Source organism: Mustela nigripes, chromosome 10 (assembly GCF_022355385.1).
Source record: "Mustela nigripes isolate SB6536 chromosome 10, MUSNIG.SB6536, whole genome shotgun sequence".
Lineage (NCBI taxonomy): Eukaryota > Metazoa > Chordata > Mammalia > Carnivora > Mustelidae > Mustela > Mustela nigripes.
In genome coordinates this window covers 16635633-16646418 of record NC_081566.1, presented here as the reverse complement: position 1 = coordinate 16646418, position 10786 = coordinate 16635633, and the positions used below count along the sequence as shown (strand labels likewise).

General features: G+C 39.2%; 1 protein-coding gene across 1 annotated transcript in view; it reads right to left on the bottom strand.

Annotated features, from left to right (window-relative positions):
* The window catches only part of XPR1 (xenotropic and polytropic retrovirus receptor 1), a 252522-nt gene extending 244180 nt beyond the window's left edge, over positions 1–8342 (bottom strand). The window contains exon 1 of the mRNA XM_059412708.1: positions 8062–8342. Coding sequence (XP_059268691.1) covers positions 8062–8130 — 69 coding nt within the window. The 5' untranslated portion in view covers positions 8131–8342. The remainder of the gene's footprint in view (positions 1–8061) is intronic.
* Between the last annotated feature and the right edge of the window lie 2444 nt (positions 8343–10786).

Here is a 10786-nt window from a genome sequence, read left to right as displayed (position 1 = left end):
TTTCTTGTAGTGCCAGCTTGGTGGTCACATACTCTTTTAAACCTTGCTGGTCTTGGAAGCTCTTTATCTCTCCATCCATTTTGAATGTCAACCTTGCTGGAAAAAGTATTCTTGGCTGCATGTTCTTCTCATTTAGTGCCCTGAATATGTCTTGCCAGCCCTTTCTGGCTTGCCAGGTTTCTGTGGAAAGGTCTGATGTTATTCTGATGGACCTTCTCTGTACATAAGGAATCTCTTAGCCCTAGCTGCTCTCAAAAGCTTTTGTCTAAAATTATGACTCGTCAGTATCACAATCGAATGCCTCAAGGTCTTTCTAGTTCGTTGATCTTTGGGGGTGTTCTTTCTACAACCAGGACAGGAACGCTGGCTCCATTCCCCAGATTGGGAAAATTTTAAGAACATGCAATTCTTGATCTTGGGGTCGTGAGATCAAGCCCTACATTAGATGTAGAGATTACTTCAATAAACTTAAAAACAAAAACCAAAAAACAAAAACCAGAAACCCTTTCAGGAATCCCAAAAGATCCAAACTCTTTTTTTAAATAATAATACAAAACTTCATTTGGTTTTTCAGCCTCATTCTTTGACAAGTAAATGGTGTTTTCCAGAGGCTGCCTGAAGTGTGAGAGCATGTCTCTAGTAGATATGCTTATATACTCCTGTGTTTCAAGCATTTCTCAGTTTTAATTTCCAATACAGCATATATCAGTAGACACTGGAATACTCAATAATTGTCAAGAGCTTCAAGTGGTCCCCAAACCAAAAAGTTTAAGAACCATTGCTCTAAGATACAAAAAAGCCTCGAAAGCACATGGATTACTCTAAATTACAACTTTACCAATTTACCCTAAATAAGTCACACAATTATCTAAAAACTTCCCACTTTCCTGAATGATTACATTTCAGCCCTTCAATCTTCAAAAAAATCACTAGTTCACTAATTCTTTATGAATAGTCAGTAACAGAACTAGATCTAAGGCCTTATATCTCTTCATTCCTAGTTACAATCTTTCTAAATATTGTAGGTCATCCTCAACAAATAAGACTATGTCCCCTCAATCAACATATTGTCCTCTTCTTACAGAAAATGTTACAGGTGTTAAGTTATGCTTATAGCAGGTTAATTATACTTTCCTCTGACCTCTAATAAATAAACAACTCTTTGAGAATTTTCTAATTAATCCCTATAGCTATACCACACCTGTATAGTGATAGGAAGAAAGAGGTAACTAAATCTGCTCCTAAAAACAAATTAGATTTAGGGGCATCTGGGTAGCTCAGTCCGCTAAGCGTAGGACTTGATTTCTGCTCAGGTCATGATCTCAGAGTTATAAGATCAGGCCAGCCCAGTGTTGAACTCGGTGCTCAGCAGGGAGTCAGCTTGAGATTTTTCTCCCTATGCTCCTCCCCCCTCTCCAAAAATAAATAATTAAAAAAAAATAAAAACAAATTAGGGGTGCCTGGGTGGCTCGTGGGTTAAAGCCTCTGTCTTCGGCTCTGGTGATGATCCCAGGTCCTGGGATTGAGTCCCCAATCAGACTGTGCTCAGCAAGGAGCCTGTTTTCCCCTCTCTCTCTCTCTGCCTGCCTCTCTGACTACTTGTGATCTCTGTCTGTCAAATAAATAAATAAATAAAATCTTCAAAAACATTTTTTAAATAAATAAATACATATAAAAATAAAAACAAATCAGATTTGAAGGTGTATAACATAAAAAGTTTAAAAAGCTAAGGAAAAAGTCTTCCACATTATTTACAAAGGGACTCAAATTTATAAGTGTTCCAAAGTCCTCAATCTGCAATCATCCCTTTCCACACCATTTTTAATTCTGAAAACACTGAAACATAAAACCAAAAACAAAACAAAAAATATTATTGTTTTTTCTATTTTTAAGATAATAAAAGAGCTAGAATTTTAGCACAAATCGATCAGCCCACAGTAAAAAATAGAACCCCTACAAATATTTGTCGCAGTGAATAAATAATTTAGGGCATTTATTCATGAGCTTTGTCAGCTTGGCTTCTTTCAGCATTTACTAGGTAACAGGAATATGGGAAAAAGCAAATGACAATCCTAGTGAACTCTGACACTCTCAATCCCAAAGGCCAGCTCAATACCAGGCAATCCCACAAACCAGCTTGAGTTAAGCTGTACAACTTGAGCAAAGTCTTCTAAATCTTTTTTTATATGATTTCCCTATCAAATACAAAAACAAAAGCTTACTATGTACTTCTAGTATGTGTATATTTATTGATAAATTATATCCTCCACAACTGTTTTTTGGTTTTTTTAAAGAATTTTAAATTTATTTTGAGAGAGAGTACAAGAGCAAAGACAGAGTGCAGAGCAGAGGGAGAGAGAGAATCTCAGACTCCACTCTCAGGGCGGAGCCCAACACAGGGCTCAGTTCCAGGACCCTGAGATCATGACCTGAACCGAAAATCAGAGCTGGACACTGAACCAACTGAGCAAGCCAGGCACCTCTAAAACAGAATTTTTAAATAGTTTCTAAAAGCTGAGACAATGATAAAATAAACAATTTTTATCTTTCACTTATAAATAGTACAAAAATATTTTTAATCTAAGAAATTTTCAATAGCAATACTTTCAGAAAACTACTGAAAAGCTTCATTTTTAAAAGCTTTATTTTTAAAACCTGAGTTTAACATTTTGTGATTCAATATTTCAAAGGTCTAGTTCAAACTTCAGGAATTAGTTGACTGGGAAGTTTAATTATAATGGTTATAAAATGAAAAACAGACCTGACAAAGGCAGGACACTTGAAATACTAAATATACGCTTAGTGTGAAGTTCATTGTCGATGACAGTGGATGTAAAATCTTATTTCAAAGAATTATCTTAATTATTTTGAAATTTTTTTGGCAAACTTCTTATCCAATCTATTAAAGTATCATTGTTTTTATCTGTAATTTGGCTGACCGAAAACTAGAACTAGAAGTAGAATTGTCAGCTCTGCCATTTTTTTTTGTTCACACATGCTTGCTTTAGTGGTATTATTGTTGAGGCTTCTTTACACAAGTCTTTTTAAGTCTAAGTCACATTCATTTTATAAGAGTTAAGTTTAATCAAAACAAGATAATATCCATAAATTCTACGTACCTATAAACTAGATGAATTGATATTTGCTGAAAGTGAACAAACAAGTAAGAAAACTATTAGCAATCCTTTTCATTTTCTCAGAATACCTAATGAGATCATCAAATTGGTCCATTTATTAAATATAGGTAAAATTTTATTTCTTCCTTGTCTTGTTCATAAAAATGCATATAACAAACAGTTCTAGTATTATCTTCTCTTACTCCACGAGAGTTTGGGGTACTCTCCTTTGGGAACTATGATAGAGATATACTTAAAACACCTACGAGCACAACTCAATCAGTCTCTCAAATGCTTTCCAGATTATGACTGGATTTGAAGCCAGGACTAATTTTCCATGGTCACCACAGGTCAAATAAGATTCTTATGTTCTTATGATCTGGGCCTTCACCCAAAAGCTGATCCAAAACCAACCTTCAGGGATAGATGGACAAGTATAATCTTTCCAGGATACTCACCCTAACATACTTCATTATACAAATGTAATAAAGAATACTAATAGGTTCCTCTTTTATATAACATTCATTTATTCATTTAAGAAACATTGGTAAGTGCCAGGCATCTTATTTACAAGTGTTACCTTAAATATGCCATACGGTACTTATACTTGCAGAAGTGCCTGAAAGTAAAAGTGGTTTGTGCCCCATCGGGTGGCCAAACTGGAAATTTCAAACAAGTTCCAGCAAGACAAGTTAACCTTAATGAATCAACATAATACCTATGGGAAATTGAAGCCTGCAACACAAGTGTTCTCATGGGATAGTTCTATAAATGAAAATCACAATAATGTCATGGCAATATGTCCTTACACTTGAAAAATAAAGGATGTACAGTTTACACAGAATCTCTCCTTTTCCAAATGCTACAACAACAACAAAAATCAATCCAGGATTATCACTTCTTATTTAAATTAAATAAAAGTTTCACTGGGTCAGCTTTCCATTCACAGACTAAAATCTCTTCAAAATTTTTCTAAAAGAACTTTAATATACAAAAATACTATTAATAATAGTCCTAGATAACAGAGAGGGAGGCAAACCATAAGGGACTCTTAACGATAGGGAACAAATGGAGGGTTGCTGGAGGGCAGGTGGGTAGGGGATGGGGTAACTAGGTGATGGGCATTAACGAGGGCACTTAAAGTAATGAGCACTGGGTGTTGTATGCAACTGGTGAATCCCTGAATTCTACCTCTAAAATTAATACTACCGCATGTTAATTAAATTGAATTGAAATTTAAAAATTTGTAAATGATAGTCCTAAATTTAAGTTTTGTCTTCTTCACATAACAAACATAATTAAATCATAAAAACACAGACATTTAAAGCTAGATGGGTCCTTTAGGAAATAATCCTGTGAGTTTAGAAACCATCAAATCCAGTTCTCTCACTTTACAAATGAAGAACCTAAAACCCAGAAAGAGGAAGTAATTTCATCAGGGTCACACAGCTAGGGTAGCCTGACTCCCAATGCTTACACTTCTATGCTCAAGAGATGAGCTATCTATAAATGATCCCCAACAAACAACTTAACCTCCCTGGACTTGAGTTTCCCTGTCTGAAAAAACAAGAAGTAAATAGTGTTTAAATTCCCTTTAAAATCCTGAAATTTAGATACCTCATTATTTTGGTATCTTACAAAACTACAGTATACACTGAAAAAAACCCTTCCTATTTCCTGAGAAACCAAAGCAGCACAGGACCCTAGGGATGAAAACACAAGTCAGCAGCCTAAGGCACCAAATATATTTGCTTCTTTTGCGAATATGCTGTAAAATATTAACACCATAATACTAGTAGTCTATGTGGCTGAAACTGGTCTGTTAATTTTGATTAATCAATTACAGAGCTCTAAAATTGCAATCACTGATTCTTAATTTTTTTTAAAGTGTTCTCACAAAGATTTATTGATGTTCTATTTTCTACGCCAAGATTTACTCTCAAATAGATGACTGGAAAAGGGATGGTCTCTGCTCATTTGTGTTTATTCTCTGTAAAAACTATTCACAAATGGATCAAATAGATTTTCTTTATATGGTTTCTTCTTGTTGTTCTCTTTTATGCTTTATTATTCTCCCTCTGAAGATTGAGTTATGAACGCTACAATTTATTTAAATCAGAAACTCTAGTAATTATTAGGGTATTGATGAGTCACTAATATTGATAACTTTTAATATTCCAAAAACCAAAAAGCATTAAAAATTAAACCAAAAACCTATGAACCATAATGGAACTTGAAAAGCTCCAGCCCTATATTCTTATCTTATGGAAAAGGAAAGAGCTCTGAAAAGGCAAAAAGATTGTCCCTAGGGTCTCATGGCTAACATATATAAGAACTGCCTTTATTGTTGACCATGTATACACATAATACAAATAATTATAGACATTAAAACAAAATTTTCAGTTTCTAATGCTCTGCCTATTTCAAATAAAATTTAATGTAGTGAAATGACATAAAAACCAAAGAAGCTGAACAGTTCATTGTGGTTCACAGCACTAGAAAGCACCCTAGCTACACATCAGGGGTAATACCCCAAAATTTCACCACCAGTGCTCGAAAAACAAACTCAGGTGTCTGTTCTACTAACAGTGTTTCAGGGCACAATCTTCATATATGAGAAACTGCATGTTACTGCTTTATAAGAAAGTTCCTTTCTCTGGCAACAGCTACTCTCTTTTAGGCTATCTTTTTTTCCCCCAAAGTTTTTAAGTTGCCAAAATGCCTGGACTCTGAAAACTCCTATCTATGCCTCTTTAAGTATTTTTAAAGAAATAGCATCAGCTATTGAGAAACAATATACAACACAGACCTCAACCCTATTAAAAAAAAAAAAAAGAAAAAAATGTCTTTCAAGGCTCCAATTCACAAAGTCCCCTTTATTTAATTTTACCTACAAAACAATGAGTTTATCTGGGACAGGAGTCATGTAATAGGGACTCTTACAGAACAAAATTTCAATTATCCATAATAAATGAATTTTTAAAAATAATTTATAATTGCCCCAGGAAAGATAATGCAGTCACACTCCCTCTGTAACCAACCTAACCAATTAGTGTTAGTGTCTAAACGGAGTATGTGAATGGGAAGTCTCAGAATTACTGTGGTTACTCCAGCCACAAAGCTGACATTACAAATCAAGAGGTAATTGAATTTTCAAACTAAGTCTTATGGCTCCCTTTCCAGTCCCAGATATTCCAAATTAATACAATTCTAGGAGACAGTTAAGTACTGTAATACTTAAAACGAATCACAGCATACAACCAGCCACTATTACTTTTGCCCAAATTAAGCATTCCATACTACCTAACAAGTGTAAGATGCTGCTTCGGCATGCTGTGTTCTCTGCCTCTATGAAGAACTGGCAGTGGTGCTGAAAATTACTACTACAAGATGAAAGACCAATACCCTCCTTTCAATAAAAACCATCATCTGGACCCTAGCCAAGGTTTTAAAACTGACCAAATGTTATTAGAAACAATAAATCAAGAACTCCACAGGCTGAAAAGCTAGTGCCTTATTTCATTCTTACAAAGTGTAGCCACAAAACACTATAAGAAAATTAAGTGACAAGAAAGCATTAATAATTCTGGGTGTTTCATTTCTGGCAATAATCAAACACTGTATTTTACAAGGGGAATTTATTTTACAATCTTCTAGGTTTCCCTGTCTTCTTCAATTATTACATCTGCTATATGAAAAATAAACTTTGTGCTATTGCCTAAACATACTATCAATGAACTTGAACAGAAATTAAGTAGAGAACTAAAATATTTTAATTCATAAAATGTAGCTAACATATTTGTGTTCATATTGATTTTATACTCTTTGTTCCTGCACATTCATAGATGTGAATTCCTGGAGGTTACAGATAAGTCTTTCTTTCTCTATCCAGGCGCTGAATTGCCAGCTACTGAGAAAAACCTATTGCAGTGCTTAAAGCTCTTCAGGTACCTTGCCTTCTGAATATATGAATGGGTTCATTATCTTTACTTTCCCCTATATTAATACATTAATGTATGGTTTCTTATCAGTACCTACGGAATACTCTCAAGGAGCTGTTATCACAGAAATGGGGGACGGGCATGGTATCTGTAATACACAGGTATGTTTTAAAAGTACATTGTTTACAATACAGTAGTTTTCTCCCTAGCTAACAAAAATCTTAGGAGAGAAAACCGGAAAATTTTAATTATTTTCTTCTCTTCCCTTCTTCCCCTTTCCCTTCACTCCGTTCCAAAACAGGAGAGTCAAAACCAGAGATGTGATTACTTTGTATACTTCAGGCAATCGGTAAAAAGACCAGTCACCGTCTTATCAAAACAGAATAGACGATTACAATACGTTTGCATACAGTAACCACTGCATATATGATATACATTTAAATCAAGTTTCAACCCTGTTACAAAGCCTTTGTCAACAGTGGGCAAGTGGGGAAAAGCGGAAGGGCTCTGTGGAATGAAGAAAATCACCAAAGGGGCTTATCTCGGAAGAGGATTCCTCGGTAAGAGGTGAGCAGAGAGAAACAAAACCTAACCTTGGCGAGGGGGCGCTCGCCCAGGGTGGGGACGAGAGGTCAGAGTGAGCGGGGAGGAGGGGATCAGCGCGGAACCGCCGCGACCCCGGGCTGCCCTCCCGCCCCGACTCCCCAACCTGCGGCTCGCCCTCCCACCACTATTCCCCAGCCCGGGCCGAGCGGTGCCCTCCCTCCCGGCCCGCCGCCTGCATATCCGTTACCCCGGTGGCAGCGGGGCTGCGGGGGAGGGGAAGGTCAGCGGGGCCCAGAGGGGGCCGGCCGCGGCGGGGATGCCGCAGTGGCTCCCCGCCGCACCGGGTCAAAGTCCGCCCAGGCGCGGGGAAGCAGCGGGAGCGGAAGGAGGCAGCGGAGGTCGGGACGGCGAGATGGTGGCCCCTCCGAGTCCTCCCACACCCCGGCGGCCGCCGGTACCTCATACTGGATGTATTGCTTCCTCCACTCGGGAGTGATGTGCGCGGAGAGGTGCTCGGCGAACTTCATCCTGCCGTTTCCCCCTCACTCCCACTCGGGTCCAGCAGTTACAGGCGGCGGCGGCGGCGGCGGCAACAGCGACTCCGACTCCTCCCCACATGGGCCCCGGCGCGGCACGGCGCTGCGCTTCTCTCCTCCTCCGCCGCCGCCGAGGTCTCCTCAGAGCCGCCCTCCCGCCATCTTCCTCCTCCTCTCCATAGCCCCGCCCCTCCCCGCCCTCTAGACGTCATCCCCATGGTAACCGCCTACGCCGCACCGACGAAAGGGGCAGGGTAAGGGGCTGGGTTTGGGTACATTCCTCGAGGCTCCGCCCCTTCTGGGCCGAACGTGCGGGAGGCACCTCCCCTGACCTCTTCCGTCTGACTCCGTTGGCCTTAGGGCTGTACTCTACCGCCTGCCTGGAAAGCGGCCGTGTTGTTATTGCAATTAATATTAATACTGTAGCAAGAATAAGCCACACAAGACGTTTGTATTTGCAAAGAGTTGTGCAAACAGTTTTTCATTTTAGTATTTGTTCTTCATACAACTCTTAAGGATGGATCAACATTAATCCAAAGTGAGTAAAACAGATTAAATAGTTAAGAATCAAACGTATTTAAAGGAACTGTATTGTACACGCTTTAGGCGCTCAATAAATGCTTGTTGGATTTAATTAAAGATTACAGTGCCAAAAATTGTTTGCTGTTTTTGAATTTCGATGTAATTGTCTAGTCCCAGAGCTACCAGAAAGCTCAGTAACATAACCTGCAGCCAAACCAGTACTGGGAGGGGGCATACTGGGGGAAAGTTACCAACTGGACCTGTGACTGAGCTTCCTGGGGTTTGGGGTGAAGTTGAGACGAAAACTAATATTGGGAGGAAAGAAAATCCCCTAAGGGTACTGTGACAACCCCGACCCCCAGGGAGACCAGAAATGCATCTGTTGTCCAGGCTGAACTGTCCTAGGGAAGCATAGGGAATAGATAACTCATACAGTTAGAGCTTCTTTTGAGTGTGGGAGTGATTGTCCTAGATGACCTGATATGGAACAGAAACCCAGGTTCTATTCTGAGTAAAGGAGCACTGGATAATAACAACTAACACTTATTAAACACTTATTGTGTACATTCCAAATGCAATTATAAACCCCTTCCATGACTTTGTCCTTTAATTCTCACAGTTTTGGTGACACCCAAAGAGACCAGGGGACCACTGTGACCAGGACAGTATTCTGAAGTATCAGTCTTTGCTGTTGACTTTTTTTTTCCCTCCCTGTATTTTTCCCCTTTCCTTTCCTCTTAATTCATGCTAGTAGGGGTTCTGCAATCATTTCCTCTGGAGAGGGATGAGGCATGATGGAAAATAGGCAGAGGCTATGAGTCTTTCTTGTACATAAGTTTCAACCACTGTTGAAAAGGGAATCGTCGTAAGAACGAGAACAAGGATTAGAATAGCAATGAGGTCTCCTCTCATCTCAACACCATTCTCCTCTCCCCACCATAACAATCCCCCCTCTAGTGAAAGTAAATGTTCCTAGGAGAAATAAATGGGTGAAAGAGAAGACTATGCTCCCAGTAAGGAGACACAACCACAGAGAGGGAAATGACTGAATGGTGCACCTAGGATGATGGAACCAGGAGCAGATGCAAAAGAGATTGCTGGGCCTTTAGTGGAGTATGGACCAGGATGCTACATTCTTGGCAGCAACCCCTGGTGACCTCACATCCTGCTCCCAACAGCCATACTTTGCTGTCTTAGCTGCTCACAAAACTGGATACAGGCCCTGACCCAGGGAAGAAAGGAAATCCCCAATCCTAGTTCTATAACCAACAATTCTTAATTTTTCTCATGCCTGATCCAGAGCTCTGACGCTCAATTAGACATGAAAATCTTAATTTATCTGAAGAAGTAGATTTAATGTTTCCTTATTCCTAACATAACTTCAGATATTCAGATATTTCACTGACAAAACTATCAAATACTTAGTATTTATTGAACAACTACTTTCTGCAGAGCACTATTCTAGAGGCTATAAGTAATAGTCTGAATAGCTTTACTCTATATCAGAAGGGCCCCTTGCCTTACACCTTCTTTTGTAAATAAACAAATAACTCTTCATTTAACAAAATTATACTGAGTATTATGATATGCTGGTTGTGCCACCTTGGGAATGAAGTACAGTTCAAAAATAAGACTCTGGGGGCGTCTGGGTGGCTCAGTGGGTTAAGCCGCTGCCTTCTGCTCGGGTCCTGATCTCAGGGTCCTGGGATGGAGTCCCGCATTGAGCTCTCTCTCAGATAGGGAGCCTGCTTCCCTATCTCTCTCTCTCTGGCTGCCTCTCCATCTGCTTGTGATTTCTCTCTGTCAAATTAATAAATAAAATCTTTAAAAAAAAAAAAAAGAGTCTTTTTTTTTCTCCCCCCGAGGACATCACAGTCTAGTCAGAGAGAGGGGCAGATCGACCAATAGCTAGACTGCAGTGGGATCTATGCTGAATTTGTGTATGTACAAGGAAACAAATATCCAACTGACTGGGAAGGAAAAGATGATATTCCAGACAAAGCGACTTTGAAATACAGTCTTAAACAACAATCTGACAGAGAGAAAGACATCTCCAAGATCTCAAAGGCAAAAAGCAAGGAAAAGTTGGGTGTGTTAAAGACAGCAAGAAGTTGTCTGACTGGAA